The sequence below is a fragment of the Lepeophtheirus salmonis genome, chromosome 6 (assembly GCF_016086655.4).
Source record: "Lepeophtheirus salmonis chromosome 6, UVic_Lsal_1.4, whole genome shotgun sequence".
Lineage (NCBI taxonomy): Eukaryota > Metazoa > Arthropoda > Copepoda > Siphonostomatoida > Caligidae > Lepeophtheirus > Lepeophtheirus salmonis.
In genome coordinates this window covers 44,450,952-44,470,925 of record NC_052136.2, presented here as the reverse complement: position 1 = coordinate 44,470,925, position 19,974 = coordinate 44,450,952, and the positions used below count along the sequence as shown (strand labels likewise).

Below are 19,974 nucleotides of genomic sequence, written 5' to 3'. Positions count from 1 at the left end.
AGGAACTTCCACATGAAGAAAAGGGTGATTTTTTTTTATTAATCTCCACGTCTCGCTTGTGTTTTGCAACCTAAAGTTATGACATATTTAACTGGATTCCGGTGTCAGAACAAGAAAATATTATTTAGATCAATCTATTATTTCAATATTCTGTATATATAATTTATTGTTATTAGTTATATGATTCCAATTGTATACTTTTGTATGTTTAACATAAAAGTATGATGGTATATTTTTTATTATGTATATTATATTTAATTAAAGCCTTCTTTTTTAAACTTGGAACTTCAAATATATTTTGAAATACTCTACTTTGTCGTTTCATTAGCTATTATTCTGAGAATAAGACTCATTATACAAAGTATATCTTCATTAAACATTTTGCTAATAAATACTTTCGTTATACCCTCAAAAATCATAATAAAGCAGGCAGATGATAATCCCATCAGTATTTTAAACAATGATACCATATGTATTTTTTTCCCCTTCTCCTTGCACACGTTTTTCTCTACAATATTATCAACTTTAACCATAAGTCTTTCTCTCCCCCCTTCTCCTTGTACGCGTTTTTCTCTACAAAATTAGCAACTTTAATTATAATGCTACACCCAATGCAACTACCGCCGTTGTTGTGACCATTTAAGCAGTTGATTTTGCCTTTTATGAGTTTTCTGAACACCATTTCATTTCTGGACGACCTGAAGGCCAAACTGGTGGCTAACTGGGACTCCAACTCAGGCATATGGTGCATGCACCATGCAAGTCCATTCTAGAGGACTTCGGGCTGTGGTCAAGATTATGGGTGCCCACATTGAATTAAAGTTATGTCACATGTTTTTGGAACTTGTGTCGACCCATGTCTATAACTATATGCAAATTATGTATTTAGTTACATCATTAGTACTTTAATTCACATTAAACAGAACTTTTTATGGACCAGGTATATATACAGATGATCTAAAAAAATTAACTGTCATTTCTTGTTCAACATTGCTTTTGTGTTAACTCACTACATGGGTACTGTACATTCTACAAATATATCATATCTCGACCATTTTCCTTACTCAAAGAGGCAAGAATTTTTAAGAAATATATAAATAACTCACTTCAAACATTAATTGACAGTCTTTTGTTTTGTAAAAATAAAAACTGAACATCTGGTTAAGGAAATAATTGTTCCCTTCCACGCTAGGTTTTACTGTTTACACCCTTCCATTAGACTCATTTCCTTATTCCTTAGAGGGTTGGATGAATGAGAGGAGTAGTTATATGTACTCCGTGCAATTACTGTTTTCTTATAAGGATCTCTTCATGAAATATATGTATGTAGAGTTGTATATGTGTTGGGGGGCATAGAAAAGTAGTATCTAAGATTATTTTTTTAAATTTGAAAACTGTTAATTTGATGACGTTTAGGAAAAGAAGTTTTCTGAATGACGTTTATTTTATAAAAAACCCTTTTTTGGAGGACTTTTTTTAAAAGACGTTTCTTTGATGACTTTTTTTTAAATTAATTTTAATACATCAATTTCATTTCGGGCTTTTTAAAATATTAAAAACAAATTGATTACCCAAATATCGTATACTCTGACTAAAATAGGAGACCCCTCCCCATTTCCAACACATATGTTTGAAGTTATTATGGAAACAAGAAATCAGTAAATCACGAGTCTAGGTATCCTGAAAGTTGTCATTTATTTTTAAAAAAGAACATATCAGGGTTGTCCGTCTCTAGAATAGAGGAACTTTATTCTAGAAAAAAAATTGATTGTTAACTTTGGAACATAAGAAAAAATGTTTTATTTAATAACAAAACATTTTTGTCAAAAATAAAAATTGAGTAAGGGACCTCCGAAAAATTAATTTGTTTATATGTTCTTATTTTGATGCTTAGATCCGTGATATCACAGTCCTTCAGTTTCTATATATTAATACCACATAATATGGCTATATTTAATGAAGGAGATAAGAACAATCATTCTCAACTTTTTAGGTTAGTTGTCGGATGTTTTTTTATGTTTTCCAAAACAAATATTGATTTTGAGTGACTGGAGCAATCAACGTCATCGGTGCTTGTAAATTCCGCATATCAATGAATAATAGTTTATTTTCCTGGTGTAGAGTCTTCATAATGCTTTTAAAACCACTTTTTAGCTTCAACAGTATTTATTTTCAAAAAAAAAAGTTTCATCAACAAACAAAATTCCTTCTATCCATTGTCTAGAAAATTACAAAACTGGGGTCACTTGAAAGCTTTTAACCTCTAAACTAGCGGTCAGAATGCAATAAAGTTTTGACACGTACTGTTTGAAGGTAAATACTAACGGAAAATTATGTGGATCTATCATCAATGTTACCATATACCTGTCAGATCGAGGACTTATTGAGTAATATGGTATTTAACTTAACACTCATAGAAAATTGGCCCCCAAGTGTATCAATGAAGCTTGATTTTTTAGAGTTTAATTAGCATAATATGTATATAATAAATAAATAATTACATTCTTATTTACAACGTTATTATAATCACAACTATCCATCTCAATTAAAATAACCTGGAGCTTATAATACGTTAGTGTTTCTGAAACCGTGCGTCCTAGATAATTGACATATATTGTTAAATAAAAGAAAACTATACCCAAAACTTTGTTCAAAGGTGAGCCCCATGGTTTTGTTTATCTTATTAATGTGCTTATAGATAACAAAATAATTTGAGAAGAACTATAATATGTAGTTAAACGTTTTCTACTCGTATATTTTCTAAAAGATATTAACACTTACGTTTATGTATTAGAATAGAGGTGCAATATTTGTTATTAGGGATATATAACTGATAAGAAGAAATATAGTGAGTTAATTAATATTAATAAGTGGATATCCAAATGATTAAATCGCATGGTCTTGGCTTTAAAAATCAGTCAATTAAAATTGATTTCCAATTTAAAGATAGAACGTCTTTATGTGAGGCCAGTTCTATTGATGTCGGCCATTTTGAAGGCATAAACAACCAAATTTTATCAGATTGACTTGTTTTATTAAAATTAAGGATAATGGTGAACTGTACTGCCACGTATTTAGATGTCAAAGTAGGAAATATCTTTACATCTACTCGTGGTTTTATTATATACTACAGTGAGTTAAATTCGATCATATTTTTTTCGTTTACTTCTTGATGACTTTTGAACTGAATAGCATAGGGTTGGGGCAAGTTGAGACACTTTGTAAGGGGCAAATTGATACATGTATCACACGCATGTGATAGAGTTGTCTCCATGCATTAATATGAAGTTAAATGCTATATGATTAATCAGACTCAACTTGGACAAGATAGTTGTAAGGTATGGTAACTTAGAGTAGTCTGGGAATCTTTAAAATAACTTAAACTCGGAGAAGATGGATTGGAATAAAGCACAAGGATAAAGGAAGGAAGGAAATCATAATCTATTAATAATTAATTATTATATCAATATTTTAATATAAATTAACATAAAGATATAACGGAAGAGAGTAGATACATAACTCTCAAGCTTGTCTCAATATTCTTTGACACAAATATTAATGCAAACACATAGGTACATACATTCGAATCATATATTATTATTCTTTATATACATACGTACATTTCCTTAGTTCCTGTGTCACTTGTGAAACATGAAACGGACAAATAATAAATCCCATGTCTCATGAAAAAATAATGAACTACGTCCTATGATCGGAAAGAAGAAAATAATGATGAACGATGGAGTACGTATATATGCCAAGATGATTCATCAATAAATGTATTAAATATATTATTACCAGCATAATATTACATAGATGTTAGCATTTTGATAAAACATACTGATAAGTTGACGAATATGTGTAATTTATTTCCAACCCTTGATGTGGAGTGCTGATAAAATATGACAGGAAATCTATTTGCTATCATCAGGGGAACATCATATACTCAATAGAACAGTAAAGTTGTATACATACAAACATAATATATTAATTGAAAATTCTTCTTCTTTTATAAGTAATACGTTATACATTGTCTCAAGTTCCTTAATCCTTGAATAAAATATATTCCTTCCAACCCCCGTCATATTTTAATATATTTAATCCCACGACTCGGATTTTACTTCTATGCTATACTCAATTTATTGAACCTCTTGTCACGAAAGTTATTTTTGTATTACTGCTATTTAAATATTTTTGATCAATTAAATATTGCCTATATACCTACATTTAATATTACTATTGATACAATCATTAACTGTACCTAAATTATGAACAAAAAAGTTGCAAGATCAATGAATTGGGTTCATAATATGTAATATTTGTAATCTATATCTCAATTTGTAGAAGAAAATGAGGATATTTTTGTGTAATAATATTATTAATAATCAATGTGCTTGATGAAATCAAGGATAGACATTTGTAACTATGATGTAAATAGTAACCGGGAGGTACAGATATTAATTCAAAACATTAATTCTATATGCATCAATGTGAAGTTTTATAAAACAAGGAAGGACAATACATAATTATAATTAATAGTGAATCTATATAACATAGTATTTATGACTAAAAATCAATAAAGGGTTCGAAAAACTAACTATAATGGAGTTGCTAATTTCAATTAGATAAAATGTAAAAATTGGAAATAGTCAAATATATAATACCAGTTATGCATCAAAAAGATGAAATTTATTAGTTATATTATTATCCAAGTGAGTATTACCAGGTTGTATCTATAATCATCTTATTAATATAATAATTATATGATTATGAACTTCAATCAACTTCTAATGTAAGTGGGATTTTCAGAAAATCTTAGAATGAAAATAAATTTAAATGTGGAATATAATAGGTTTGCCAATAGTGCATTATGGAGTAAATTATATTTACAAAGATATCTCTAAGCACAGTCTTGCTGACATACATATTTACTGATAAGTGATATTACGTACAAACATTAATAAAAAGATAGGCAAAGTAAATCATGTTGAAGCGAGTGAAGAAATGGTTGACTCAAATGAAAAAAGGAATAAGAACTTATAAGCTATAAATATGATCAATCTATTACTCTAATAAATACGTAATTTTTATTTTATTTTTATGAATATGACAAAAGCAAAGCAACAAATAAAAACGAATATTAGTATAGGCTACATTCAAAGTAATGTTCTAATAAATTACATAAATATATTTATATATAAATCACATTGCGGTTTGATTAAACGACGATGACAACTTACTTACCATGGATTAATAATTACATAGGAACTACGAACACACATTGAAAAATACCTATGTAGTGTAAATGTTAATTGACTTTATAATTAAATTTTATAAATAAAATAAAAGCATAATATGTTAATACTGAAGCAAAACTAATAATAAAAATGGCACAGGGTTAAATAATTATTAAACATGATCTACAAAAATCATTAATTTACTTTGGCATCCTTTGGGTTCTTTTCTCTTTGAGAGCAAACGAATAATAAATATTACCAAGTTGACCTCATAGTTGAGACAAGTCATTTTTTTTTAATTCCCACATAGAAATTTGATATTCCAAATCTTGTTTATCAGGCCTCCAGGCTAGATACATATAAAAAGACCAAATCATGGCTAAAAACCATCTATCCAAGCTCATGACAGATCTGACAAATAAAATAAGAACGAATCCAATAAAGGATCCGTGTCGATAATGCTTAAAAAATCGATGGAGTGAACAGCTTCGAGTCTTGGGAGAGGCAGCACCAGAGAGATCTGACCATTCCATAATAAGAAAACTTGCATAGATCAAGTACCAGGAAAATACGTGAATGAATCCAAACAAGGTTGAGATCCACGGATTGTTATGGTTATCCCATAAAATAATTTCAGGTATAGGTTGCCAACAGTGCTTAAGGATCTGTAAAAAAAAGAATGGACGTGGAAAACTGTACATACATTAACAACCATGTGTGTTAAAATCCTCTTACATAGACTACAAAATACATTGTGAAAATGTATACAACTCTTTCATAAGCTCCATCCTTGAGGATCAACTGTAAATTACTTGATTTAAACAAGGAATGTTGAACACAAAATAGGATTGAGAGAAAGATGTCTGTTAATAGAGCCTCAATCCAAGGTGAAAGATGAGACTCTTCCTCTATTAATCTATCCACTTGTTTAATTTTTAACGAAGGATATTTATCATGAGTAAGGGATATAAATCGAACTAGATCACAGGCAGATAAAATGGAAAGGGATGCGGAAGCAATTCGTAGCACTGTTTCCACTACCATACCGTAAGAAGAATAACGTCAACTAGTATTATTGTCTTAGCTGATGATGAGCAAGGAAATAAAAATAAGAGGGATGCGTCAATCCCATTGCTATTATATACAATCTTAAACACAGACATTGCGTTGTGTTTCAACATAATATGAACACGCACGCAAAGTTACGAACAAGCTACCTACATACAGAGTGCTAATACACACATTCTGCATTCATTGAATCATTCATCTTTAAAAAGAAACGGAACATTCTAAGCAGAGCAACCTTTGGAGCTCTAATATTAATTAGAGACTTACTCCAGTGTGTCGTTTCAAATACATACTAATAATAAATGACTGGGATTGTGACGTTTAAAATCATCTGGAAAATTAATTTAGCAGTATTTGAATTCATGAAACATGTACACGAGGACCACACAAAAGGGAATTAGAACATGAGATAATTCAAGATCCTGTGTGTATTACATATCTTTCATAAAGAGAAAATATAAATATATAATTGTATGCACATTAAATTTATATATAAATAAATCTAAAAATATTAAGAGTAATAATTCATTATGAAGAACGGAACATACATAATACTAATTATCATAGTCATACAAAGCGAATGCTGAAGCAATACATATTATAATAATATAAAAGACTCAGCAAACTAAACAAATAATTACTTGATTAGAAATATTAAATCCCAGTCTATAAAAAACATTATAATAGAGAGAAAAAAAGAATGAAATTTTAGCGTTGATCGTACTGTATATTTAAATCTGCGAGCATGGATGCCTCTTCCTGACTAAGTTGAAGTAGTGTTTCCATCTTGGATAGCTTTTTTGTTGCCCATATATATTCTCTTTGAGATCCAGGACTATCAGATAAATTTTGAACAAAGTTAGGATCTGTACTCCATAGCTTATGAAGACAATGAATCGACTTTTTAAGACAGAAAATGAAATCTTCGGATAGCGCATCTACAATTAGTAAATAATAAGATGTACAAATGATGATCAATAACAATGAGGGAGATAAAAATCAAAATACCTGCAGCTATTAGGCTTTGAACTTTTTGAAGTATTTTGACCGTAAGAGAAGCCACCGTCTTCAGGATATCCATCCGACATAGATTGCAAATTTCGTTAGATGGTAAACTACCAATCCAACTCAAATCTTCAGGTGATGACATGTGAATAAATAAAAACTTTAAAAAGTTTTTCATGAGGGAGGCCACGTTGCCATGGAATGAGGAGGCACGAGTCACAAGAGAACATAGCTCAAATATGAAACAGGAATCTAGAAAGTGAAGAATCAAATTATTCACAATAATAAAACAAAAAATGTGTCTGCCTCTTACTGGTAGACATTTGACAATAGAGTTTTGCAATATCTGGGTAGAATGCAGAGCCAGACAAAAAGTTCAAAAGAGACGAAGTTAATTCAATAGAGGTAATTGATTTGAATAGATCTTGAAGACGGGTTACGAAAGTGCGAAAGTCCTCATGTTTCACTAAATGTTTTCTCACAAGGACTTCTCCAAGGGAAAACAAGGATAATAGTGTTTCCTTTTGAGCCTAGGAGTTGATATAGATTTGTTATTCCTAAATGAGGGAAATAAATTGTCATACTTACGTCTTTGGTAGACAATAACTCTGACAACTGAATAACACTTTTTTGAGATAGGTATTTTGTAAAAATGTTGGAAGCATCTAAAATTAATTTAGAAGCTTTTAGCTTTTTCAACATTAGATTCACATCAACATCGTTCTTAATTGAGCTAATCATGTCTTCCACAGTTGCTAGACAAGCATCGTTTGTTCTTTCTGTAGAATAAAGGCATTGAACTAATGGTGAATGAGAACTCAGTATATCCAAACCCATGTCTGAGCCAATGAGAGACACTAATTTTGCAGAAGTTAAATTCTCTAAAATAAGTATGCATAACAAAATAAATCGTTAACGTCAAAATTAATTTTGCATTTACCCTTTCTTCCTTTAACTTTTAATTCAAAGGAGTTCAACTTCTTCAACTCAACTTGACACGAGGCGTCCTTGAGAGCTCTAGTTTTTTTACGAGGACTTACTCGTTTCGGATCAGGTATTATCGTAGAGCTATTTAAAAATGATAAATATTTTGGAGAATATTGAAAACAATACACAAAACCGACATACATATCGTGCTCAGGAAAGCCAATGGACCTTCTTTCAGGGACTTTCCTCCCTGGAGTTTGCGATCCATTTGTTGTCATCAACATTTCCATTTTTCGAAGTTTTTCTTCTGTTTGCGTTAATTGATGGGTAAGGAATTCATTGTCAGTCTTAACAGCGTCATTGGCTTTGGAGCATTGCTCTTTAAACTTGGACAATTCCTCATTTTTAGTTGCAAGAATTTTTTGTCTTTCACTTCGCTCTATTTCGATACAAGATTCTTTTTTACGAATATCCGCCCGCAGAAGAGCAACTTCCCCCTAAGGAACCAAGCTTTGATAATATGACAAAGAAATGATAATGATAACTTTGTATTACCCTTTTTGTGTATATTTCCTCATTGAGTTTTTGATTACTTGATTTGAGCTTTCGATTATCTTCAAGGATCTTATCAATGGAAATTGACTCCTCATCTTTTTTTCTTTTTCTAAAATAAAACATTTAGGTATATTATTTAATGGATTTGACGTAAAAATATAGGATTGATCAGGAAAATGCGACATACTTTGAGACATCAGAGGGAGGTGAGAGGGGTCTTTTAAAAACGTTTTTTGCAGTCTCTGGAAACTGTGTTTGCATTTGATTAAATCGATTTTCATCAGCAGTGAAGCAATTCAAATCCTCTTCAGATTCACTCAGAACTGAAAGGAAATCTGCTTGACTCTCTGATTCATTCTGTAGGTAATAGAAAAAACATTACCAATATTAATATTGAATATTTTGTATGACCAATAAATAAAGTAAAGTATTGTACTGAGTATGAGACTATAGTCTGCACTCCGGTCTTACTCCTCTCACTTTCTTCTCAGCCATTTGACTCATTCGTAAAAGGACAGCGTCGTCAATGTCATCCCAGAGGTCTTCCATTCCACTGTTGGAGAGAAAGGCGTCCGAACGACGGCGATTCATTAATTTGTAAGCTTATGGAATACTTCTAATAATCGAAATGAAGATCGTGTTTTGTTTGACTTGATCATTTAGTTTATTTTGTTTGTTATTTGGCGGGGGATGACGTCAGAGCTTGTCATGCACAATGTTATTACAATGAGTTCTAAGTATTAGAACGAATATATATAATTATATATTCTTTCATTAGAACTAATTGGTTTTTACCAATGATGTTCCCTAACTTGTTCATGTGGTTCCTGTTCTTGAACCGATAGAACCGGAACCAAGACCGCAATACATTGCTTATTGATCTCGATTCTTGTACTTTTGTTCCTATATAATAATATATAGAGTATACATAGATTATAAAAAATAAACTAGCTTTAATAAATAAGTCAATTATTTGAGTTCTTTATTGTGCAATTGCAGCATTTTCCCATGATTTTTTAAGTCGCCAGGATGATACATTTGTATCTGAGTTCCAAATAGCTCTAATGGATCTGAAAAAAGTGGTTTTAGGCACTGCATGGTGTAAATAAAAGAGGGAAGGGTTGGGGTAGATTATGGATTCCCGCTGGAACTTGGGGCACTACGTATAAGGTAGCTGCGGTCCTGTTTTGCATCTAATATCATTTTTGGGCCCGAATTTTCTAGCGACACCCCTTGTTTTAGGTACTTGTTACCAAACTGAGCCTGTATAAAAAAGAACCGAGACCGATAATGATGAATAGAGACCGAAACTGTTTGAAATGGAAGAACCAGGACCGATAGAACCGCTGAACCTGAGCCGGCACAACTTTGTTTATTAGTAGTTATAACATTCGATGAATAACAATGGTCCTTCATTAACCAAAATTAAATACGTATTAGAACTGCCCAGCTATTTACTATGTAGCTACATATATCATATATGTCATGAACGTTAATAATATAATTAGTAAAATATTGGAGCATGGAAGTTCTATCATGTTTTTATCATAAGCATTCGTTATTATTTATAAATTACAGTAAACTTGTTTAGGCACAGGTCGAAAAATAGTAAGGGTATCAGACCTAAACCGTGGAATACTTAAATATATATGGAACTAGCTCTTTTTTTTTTTCTTTTTTAATGTGCTTGATGAATGGTACAATAATTTTCTCATTTTCATAAAGTAAATACAGTAAGTTAAAACTTTACCTCATATCTTACCCCATTCAAAAAATAATATAATTATTTTTCTGGAAGTTGAACCATTAAACAATTAGCATTTCAATGACACGGGACATGTACGATATATTTTTAATGAAACACATATTTTATGTAAAATTTACACTATCTATTATTACACAATATGTATCCAAACCAATTTCTGCAAATAAGCGAGAGTAAAACAATTTCTTATTAAAACAACTTGCTTTCAAAAATCGTCATGTAATAATGACCCCCTATTCAACTGTTTTTTTATCAAATTGCATGAAAATTCTTCAATATTGCAACTAATATTAATTTTTCTGAAGAAAACAGCCAATTTATTGCGACAAAAAAAGGATAAGTGCCTTGATTGAATGTGTTTTATTATAAAAATTCGGTTAAATTAAAAATATATTATACATGTTGTCATTAAAAACGGTAATTGTTTAATGGTTAAATTTTCTGAAAAAAATAAATTTAAATTCAACATTGAAATGGGTGTTAAAAATTCAATTTACAGCATTTACTTTATTAATATGAAAAAATTATTGTAGACTTATTTGCATCACAAAGATATCGTTCCGTGTCCATTTTACTTCATTTTTCACTGGCGTCACTACAAACGGGGATAATATAGGGGATACATATTATATAAGTTTACCCGTACGTCATACTTTCTCTTTTTATCTCGAAGTAGGCGGGTGGTTTAAATTCAATTATCGGAACCTTTTAGTAATAAAGAAATAACTTAGCAAAACGTAGAATATACTATTGAAGTAGGAGGGGGATCTCGACCTTTTCGAGATGTTCGGATCATTAGTACATTGGAGGATCATAAAAGGTCTCATTATAAAGAGAAGGAGGTTGTGAAGTTCGTCTCATATGATGTATTCGGGGGGGGTAAGATTGTTACTCCGAGTTGATCCTTAGACTAGGAATGAGGCAGAAGTAGATCACATCTCATTAAGTAAAGCACTACGACCAATCTTACATGGAAACTTATTCGAGTAATTGTAATTGATCCCTCTCATCTAATTCATTATAACACATTCGATCTTCGCTTTGCAAAGTTATTTCCTGATTATTCAAAGGTTGCGATATTTGAATTTCAAATATCCGATGTCGCTGTCATAGAGAAAGAAATTTCTATATGGTCTCTGCCTCCAATTTCGAGATAGAAAGATTAAATATTGCGTGCGGGCAAACTTATTACCCCAAATGACCGAAAGTTTAAAATATTATGAAAGTATTTTATCACGCATGGTATAATCAAATTTCAATTATCCCTTATTAATTGAGCTTGAGGTAAAAATAAGGGAGAATTAATACATTTTTTGGTGGATCACCTATGGTCCCATGGTTAAGAAGGTGGATGAGGTATTTATCAACTTATACAATTATTCCTTCCTTAATAAGAAATTTGGATGGGGAAGAAAGGGTTATCGAGAGTTGCCAGTTCGTCAATCATCAATAAATAATGACTATCGATTCATCAATGAACTATGTACGTAAATGTGAAATAGAAATGGCTTTCCTCCTTTATTTTCTTTTATCTTTTTTATTTCTTCCTTCCTTGGTAAGGCTTAAAGCTTTAGTCTAAGTCTTGTAAGAAGTAGCAGCTAGCTGGAGAAAGAATGTGAGGAGAGAATTTAAGCGAATTGCAGGCCGGTGAAATGAATGGCTTTGGCTAAAGCATTAAACATAGCTATTTTCTCTTTTATTACTTTTTATTTTTTGAGAAGAAGAATATTTGGAGTGTTGTGTAATGTAATGTAGTGTTGCGTGTGTATTTGTTCTTCTGGGTTCCTTTGAGTGGGTTTAATTTCCCCCCTTTTTGGAATGAGTGCTGCAGCAGAGCAGCTCACAGCTCAGCTCATCTCATCTCTTGATATTCTCCGAATTGTTTCAATTGAAGGAATGAGCCATTGTTTATGAGGGAGTGATGGATCCTGCATTGGAATTGAATGCTTAGTATGGATTATTCTGGAGAGGGCGGTCTGTTCCGAGAAGGGGATGACGTTTTGCAGTTGGGGGAGGATGGTGTGTTTTACTTGGGCGTTGTGGTGGAGGTGGAGGAGTGCAGCGGGTGTTTGGTTCGTTTCGGAGACCGGAGTGAGCGTTGGAGTAGGAGTTGCATGCTGAAAAGACTGGAGGAGGATCCTCCTGAGGCTCCTCCGCTGAATAAGCGGTGTATAGCGGAGACTCTGGTGCCGTGCCGAGTGTTGGAGGCCCGGAAGGAGCTTTCCTACAGGTTCGAGGCTCTGGAATGGGACGGTGAGCACTTGCGGAACGCCCAGGATCGGTATTGCTACTGTGGGCAGAGCGGGGATTGGTACAAGCGGATGCTGCAGTGCGAAAAGTGTGAGCAGTGGTTTCATCAGGAGTGCATTCGGGCCACGACGTCTCTTCTCTTCGGTGACCGCTTCTGGCGTTTTCTGTGTACGCTCTGCACGGGCAAGTGCGAAGAGATCGTGGAGCGCTTGGACATATCTTGGACGGACGCTCTCCATCTCGTACTCTTCAATCTCACCATCACCAATAACAAAAAGTTTCACGACTTAGAGACATCCATTCTGCCCTTCATCAGGTCCAAATGGAAGTATTTCGTTGGGCCTAGTGCCCTACTTGCAAAATCAAAAGCTAATGTCAACTATATAGACTCTTTATTAGCATCCAATCCATCTCGTTTTAAAAGCGGCTCGGAGTTGAAGAAAAGATCTACATTCTGGGGGCTGCGTCGAGTGGCTCCGCCAAATGGTCCTCATGCATCTCATAATACACTCAAAGTGGAGTCCTCATTTATTAAGCGGGAAGTAACTCTATCCTCAAGGGGTCGAAGAATTTTAAAACCTCCTCCAGCTATGAAATTCAGTGGAAATAATGCATCCTCTTCTAAAAGACTTCGACGTCGTTCTGGTTGTGAAATCTTTTTTACAGAAGGAGACAACCCATTGACCAAAGGAACCTTAGACTTTTTTATACCCATTCCTAAAAACTTTGAAGGACTAAATAACCCTTTCAGATTGAATAGAAGTTCTAACACAAGCTCAACGACCAGCTCATCTTGCTCCTCTCCAAATCCAGCAGAACCTCTACATTGTAATAACAACAACGAGGATGGAAACAACTTTTTTAAGGACTTGAAATCTTCTTTGAATTCATATTTTGTAAATTCTGATATCATCTCCCAAAAGTCCAGTGATAAATTTAGAGTACTAGCAAGAAGACTCACTTCTGCAGGAGAAGTCCAATATTTAGTTGACAGAGGAGATGCTTCGGCAATGATCGGTACGTAGGAGGAATGAGTGCTCTTGTTTCTTGGTGAACATAAATTATATGTGGACATCTATTTTTATCATTTTTTATAATTTTGAACTCCACTATCGTTGGATATTTTAAGATTAGTTGAGTTTATATTTCAAGGTCCTGTTTTGTTCATTATCAAATTCATTCGTTTATTTAAAAGACTTGAGGCCTTTCAAAATTAGAAGAAAAAGGGTGTTTGTGTGTGAGGGGGGTTAGAGAAAGACTTTAGTTCGATATAAATTTCATAAATCTAACTACATCATTTCGAGTGGTGGTACATGGGTTTTACAATACACACTTTGTAGAACAGATATATTATATTTGGCCGTCATAGTTCATGTACCTGACGTTCTGCTTTTTATTTTATTTTTTTCCCTCCTCGCCCCCCTCTCCCCTCAAAAATGTAATAAAAAAAAGTTTCTTATATAATTTCAATATTGATTAATTTTGTGATTAACTAATAAATGGTTATTTGATGAAAGGAGAATGAAAAAATAAATTGGCCAGCTCTCATGTCTTACGTGATCTCACACCAAAAACAAGTCACAATTTAAGTAAATTCCGAATTACTTTATGTTACAAAATTTGACTGAATTTATTTCCCTTTTAAAATAAAATTAAACCCCAATGTATATTAGGCATTTCAAAGTGTTGTTAATTATTTAAATTATTATTTCAGTTAGATTAATTTTACATGTCTTCCTAAAACGTACCGATTTTATGGCAAGGAATAAATTAGTAATTCTTAATAATACTTCCCAAGAGTGAAGGAACCTGTTGATAATATTTAATTGCATTTTGTACTTAAGTAAAGAATCGAATCAACAACAGGCGATGTGTTATCTTCATCCTTTCAAAGATTTTATTTTTGGATACACATAACAACCCATATGTATTATAACATGCATTTTTATTTCGTAGCACTGCCATATCTCACTTTTATAATTTAATTACTTATTATCATCTTCTCCCCGACTCACTTAATGTTTTAAATTAAATTGTCAGAGTTATTATTAATTAATCTATAATGTAGTTGAATGCTTATTGTGTGTATACATCGTTTAAATTGAAATTCCATTTTTAAGTTTGTTATGTGCTCTCATATTTCCGCTTCTTTTTTAAGCGCATAATTAGCTTTCGTTATTAATTCATTAAGTGTTTTGTGAAAAATTTCTATCATCTCTATATTCTAGGCTTTTCCTTAAATAATAATACATTAAGCAAATAAATATTGTATAGACATTATTCTCAAGTTTTTTGTTGAAAATATATTGTATCTTCACTTAAGTTAACATGATTTTATTTCTAACAAATATCATATACGAGTTTTAAAACATTAAGGGAAATAACAAACATCATCACGAATAACACTTATCATCCAGGGCATTTTTGATTATCTTAGTAATATAACCACTATCTGGCTCACCAAATATTGTAATCATTCGTGGGACATCCTTCAACAGAAACATTGTTACAGGTATGACGCGAGCATCACTTGGATATTTTTTAAAGCTACAAAATACGGAAATCACCGGATTAAAATGAGATTATTCACTGGATGATATTATAACCCTTACCTAGTGATGTTATCATTTCTGATGAGGGACCGGTAAATCTGAAGATCGGGTTCGTTCAGTTGGTGTTGGGGAAACTTGATTTGTTTCTCCACTAAAAATTTAACAAGTATGTCCTTACCCTTCCACTTAGGAAATAAATTAGATATCTCGGGAGAAGCCACCAGGATGTCCTGAAGTTCTCCTCTCAGTTGAAACTCCGTTCCCGGAATTAAATGTAAATACCGATCACCCAAGAGTAGTTTTTTAATGGTGGGCTTGGCTGCAATCAAATCTTGAGTAGTCCGGAGAGGCCTCCTTAGACCTTTTTTCTGTTTACCATCATTTTTAGGAGGCTTGTCAGAAACCACACCCCTCTTAAGAAGAAATTCGTTGACAAAAAGAACTTCAGTTGACTTATTTAAGGATATATCTATTAATAGAATCTCAGGTACTCTTTCCGAACTAAATGATATCAGCTTCCCAATCAATTCTTTTTGTACGACAAGTCCATACATATATTCACCAGCCTCAATGATTGAATTTTTGCTTGAGTTAAGAGGCCAAATATTAGCGGATTTAACCCGTATAGCCTGCTTCGGAAGGTCGTAAAATAGAGGATCCAAGCGGACTATTCTATCAATTTTAACATTTTTTTCAAGGGTTCCATAATCAATATAGCAAATTGAGATAGAATTATGGTGTTCAATCTCTACCACTACTGCTCTATGCCATTGTCTGGAACCCGTGTAATAAGAGGCAATGTAATCACCAAGATGTAATTCCTCAATGTCCAAGATTAAGCTTGATATTTTCTGCTTGCAATATTTACTAAAAATAGAGTAAATACGTAATATGCTAATCATGATGCTAAACTATTATCATACTCAAGATTTTTCATTAGATTCATCAATGCATTATCGTACTTTCTAAGACGGACGTAAAAATCCCAAGGGTTCTCGATCTCATCTACAATGACATCCACACAACTATTAATGTCTTCGATAAATTTTAATTCTTCTATATCGAATAAATTCTTCTTCGGCGGAGATGCTTTGGATAAAACCTTCAAAATGTATTTGGGACCAGCAATTTTTTCCATAAAAAAATAGGGTTCCTCAAAATCGCACAATGCATTGAGCATACTCTCCATATTTTGAAATCCTCCCAGACTTGAGAGGTCTAATTTCTTATTGTAACGCGTCTATAAAGGATGATAAATTTTAAAGTAAAATGTTTGTTTTCTCAAACAAAGGAGGCTTATTACTAGATAATAATCGAATATATCCGATGTTAATATACCAATCAATCTATCCTCATCATATATTTTTTTAAGATTCTTGTTGACTTCATCTAAGGTATCAGAGTTATTTATGGGACCTATATAACGTATGTTCCATGAGGAGTCACAGCTCTCCATTTTCAAAGTTAAAGAAAGGGATCGAATCATTCCAGGCAAGCTATCATAACCATAATTATCAAAAGCAAGTCTCTCTTTGTATTTATTTTTGTAATGTTCCATCAGATTATCGATATGCATTCCATGAGGTTGATCCATGATTAATTGCTCCAAATTAATAATCACATGCTGAGGAATAGAGTTATCAACAACTTTAGATCTTAAGTCTTTCTCCTTTAGATCAATGTACTGGGTTCCATTTTTAGCTCTGACACTGAGGAGCCACGAAAGGGATTTGAAGCTTTCCACTTGGTTTGAGAATCCGTACTTTTCATAATTAAAATTTTGACCAGAATCATTCATATACTGTTTATTAAAGGTATCTATATCTATACCCTACATAGAGATAAGAGAAAGCGTTAGAGTGAATAAAAACTTAGATTTTGTCAACTCCTTACCGAAGGGAAATGAAGAAGTATCTTCTTGATTGCCATTATTTCCTCGCTTGGAAGTCGTCGTGCATTCGTTTTTTGCACTTTTTTCTCCTTCTTGGACGGCCCCCGGATTAAACTTGTTCTAAGTAAGAAACACAGCAGGAAAAACATTAATTAAAGATTCCAAGCTCTTGCAAGACTCACATACCCCTTATTTTGTAACTGGACAAACGTGGTGATATGTTGTGTTTCTTTTTTGGGGATTTCTGAATAATAACGCTCATTGTTCACTTCAATGATTCGAATGACATCATCTATGGAATTTAAAAAATCAGACAATTTTGCGTATCCAAAGTTTTGAAATGGGATCTTCTGGTAACAATTCTCTCTATACTGCTTTGATAGTTCCTATGAGTAGACAAAAAAAAAGACAATATGTAAAATAAGTCTTATTTGGGAAATGACATGATGACGGCTATAGTCAAAAACACCTCTTCCGTTATTCCTTTTTTATTCCCTGTTAACGTCGCTCGAATGTTGTTCTTTATTTCTTCTAAAGTACTCGATCCCATCTTGGAAAAAAATGTGTCGACTGTCTTCCACCCTCAGCTACAAAAACTATAAAGCACATTCAGTCTCCACAGTGAATACTTATTAATTATTATCCTTGTTATTTGTTGTTATTAAAATAACTTGAAACAGCTAGCGACATCTAAGCAATTCACAATTAATAAAGAAAGGAAATACTCATATACCAAATGTAAAGTTGATAATTCTGTAGAGAAAAGGAAAAGGGAGAAAGACTTATGGTGTCATTGTTTAAAATACTGATGTGATTATCAGCTGCCTCATTTCTTATTATATATTTCTTATTTATATATAATTTTGAGGGTATAACGAAAGTACTTATTAGCAAAATGTTTAATGATGATATACTACGTATCATTGACTTGAACGTTTTTCATCCGTTACAGTAGATTTGAAAACGTCACACTCCATGAAATTGTAATTCATTATGAACCATATTATCAGAATAATAACTAATGAAACGACAAAGTAGAGTATTTCGAAATATATTTGAAGTTCCAAGTTTAAAAAAGAAACCTTAAATTAAATACAATCTACATACTAAAAAATAACTCATCATACATTTATGCTGAATATACAAAATTAAAACATTGGAATCATATAACAAATAATAACAATAAATAATATGTACAGAATATTGAAATAATAGATTGATCCAAATAATATTTTCTTGTTCTGAAATTATTTCAATTAAGTATGTCATAACTTTATGTTGCTAAACACAAGCCAGACGTGGAGTTTAATCAAAAACATAATCGCGCCTCTTTCTTCATCTTGAAGTTGCTACATACAATTGTGCACAGGATAGATGTATCTCTACCGATGAGATCTAAATAATTATTAATAATAAAGTACATGTCAAAATCATAAAATTAGACAATAAATATACTAATAATAAAAATGTTGGTAATGATGTCATTTATATTTATACCCCCATTGTAAATTGTGAAGTTAAGATAATTTTCAGCATGTTTAGAGTCATCCACACCAAATTACGAAATGGAACTCTGAATTTTGTACCCTCTAACAGTAAGTATTCATTTTTTTTAAATCTAATCATAAAATATGATTCTATTTTATCTAAAATTATCAAGAATTATGATACACAACTCATTAAATGGCAAAAGTAAGTACTTAAATGGTCACAACAACGGGAGTAGTAGCTTTGGAGGGTTCGTAACTAGTTTATCTGACATTAGTTTCTTCACTTAAAGACTTGGGTATGATTATTAGGTCTTCCAATATTACATAATCAATAAATATTACTTTTTTATCACTTAAAGATTAGCTATGGTTGATAAGTCCCAAGAAATGGTGTTCAGAAAACTCATAAAAGTCAAAAACAACTGCTTAAATGGTCACAACCAAGGCGGTAGTTACATTAGGTGTAGTATTATAATTTGCAATTGTGCGTCTCCTTCATGATAATAGTATGTTGTTATAGAAGCATAAATAACGGGGAAAATCTATTTTGATGCTTTTAATAAGGAGTAATATCACCGGACATTACTACATAATTAGCTTTTGCACTAAATCTTTACGAGGGATTTAATTCTAACATTTTGTTTATTAGTATATTTATTGTCTAATTGTATGATTTTGACATTTACTTTATTATTAATAATTAGTTAGATCTCATCGGTAGAGATATATCTATCCTGTGCACAATTGTATATAGCAACTTCCACATTAAGAAAAGAGGGTGATGATCTTTTTGATTAAACTCCACATCTGGCTTGTGTTTAGCAACTTAAAGTTATGACATATTTAACTGAATTCATGTCAGAACAAGAAAATATTATTTGGATCAATCTATTATTTCAATATTCTGTATTTATTGTTATTATTAGTTATATGATTGCAATTGTTTAATTTTGTATATTTAACATAAATGTATGATGGTTTATTTTTTAGTATGTAGATTATATTTAATTTAAGCCTTCTTTTTAAACTTGGAATTTTAAGTATATTTTGAAATACTCTACTTTGTCGTTTCATTAATATGGTTCATAATGAATTACAATTTCATGGAGTGTGACGTTTTCAAATCTACTGTAACGGATAAAAAACGTCTAAGTCAATTATTCGTAGTATATCATCATTAACCATTTCGCTAACAAATACTTTCGTTATACACCCTAAAAAATCATAATAAAGC

General features: G+C 32.0%; 4 protein-coding genes across 8 annotated transcripts; 1 reads left to right on the top strand and 3 right to left on the bottom strand.

The window, feature by feature from the left end:
- Positions 1 to 4,848: 4,848 nt before the first annotated feature.
- Positions 4,849 to 6,376, bottom strand: LOC121120117 (nurim homolog). The gene is made up of 2 exons (XM_040714955.2): positions 5,973 to 6,376; positions 4,849 to 5,902 (listed from the first exon to the last, which is right to left on the bottom strand). Exons 1-2 carry the CDS (start codon positions 6,279 to 6,281, stop codon positions 5,507 to 5,509), a joined length of 705 nt encoding a protein of 234 aa, XP_040570889.1. The 5' UTR covers positions 6,282 to 6,376; the 3' UTR covers positions 4,849 to 5,506.
- A 342-nt stretch (positions 6,377 to 6,718) lies between these two features.
- Positions 6,719 to 9,632, bottom strand: LOC121120115 (uncharacterized). Of its 3 annotated transcripts, none has more exons than XM_040714952.2 (9): positions 9,264 to 9,632; positions 8,980 to 9,149; positions 8,793 to 8,901; positions 8,439 to 8,734; positions 8,251 to 8,378; positions 7,899 to 8,191; positions 7,624 to 7,840; positions 7,314 to 7,562; positions 6,719 to 7,243 (listed from the first exon to the last, which is right to left on the bottom strand). In XM_040714952.2, exons 1-9 carry the CDS (start codon positions 9,381 to 9,383, stop codon positions 7,014 to 7,016), a joined length of 1,812 nt encoding a protein of 603 aa, XP_040570886.1. In that variant the 5' UTR covers positions 9,384 to 9,632; the 3' UTR covers positions 6,719 to 7,013. The 3 variants fall into 3 exon arrangements, with proteins under 3 accessions (XP_040570886.1, XP_040570887.1, XP_040570888.1); XM_040714953.2 differs by having other exon boundaries at positions 9,273 to 9,487; XM_040714954.2 differs by having other exon boundaries at positions 9,229 to 9,440.
- A 2,682-nt stretch (positions 9,633 to 12,314) lies between these two features.
- Pcl (polycomb protein Pcl) lies at positions 12,315 to 15,129 on the top strand. Of its 3 annotated transcripts, none has more exons than XM_040713779.2 (2): positions 12,315 to 13,824; positions 15,036 to 15,129. In XM_040713779.2, exons 1-2 carry the CDS (start codon positions 12,501 to 12,503, stop codon positions 15,068 to 15,070), a joined length of 1,359 nt encoding a protein of 452 aa, XP_040569713.1. In that variant the 5' UTR covers positions 12,315 to 12,500; the 3' UTR covers positions 15,071 to 15,129. The 3 variants fall into 3 exon arrangements, with proteins under 3 accessions (XP_040569713.1, XP_040569712.1, XP_040569714.1); XM_040713778.2 differs by having other exon boundaries at positions 14,522 to 15,129; XM_040713780.2 differs by having other exon boundaries at positions 12,317 to 13,824; positions 14,848 to 15,129.
- Positions 15,001 to 18,071, bottom strand: LOC121119167 (uncharacterized). Its single transcript, XM_040713777.2, has 7 exons — positions 17,720 to 18,071; positions 17,437 to 17,636; positions 17,253 to 17,370; positions 16,663 to 17,190; positions 16,283 to 16,599; positions 15,420 to 16,226; positions 15,001 to 15,354 (listed from the first exon to the last, which is right to left on the bottom strand). Exons 1-7 carry the CDS (start codon positions 17,798 to 17,800, stop codon positions 15,201 to 15,203), a joined length of 2,205 nt encoding a protein of 734 aa, XP_040569711.1. The 5' UTR covers positions 17,801 to 18,071; the 3' UTR covers positions 15,001 to 15,200.
- Positions 18,072 to 19,974: the final 1,903 nt, after the last annotated feature.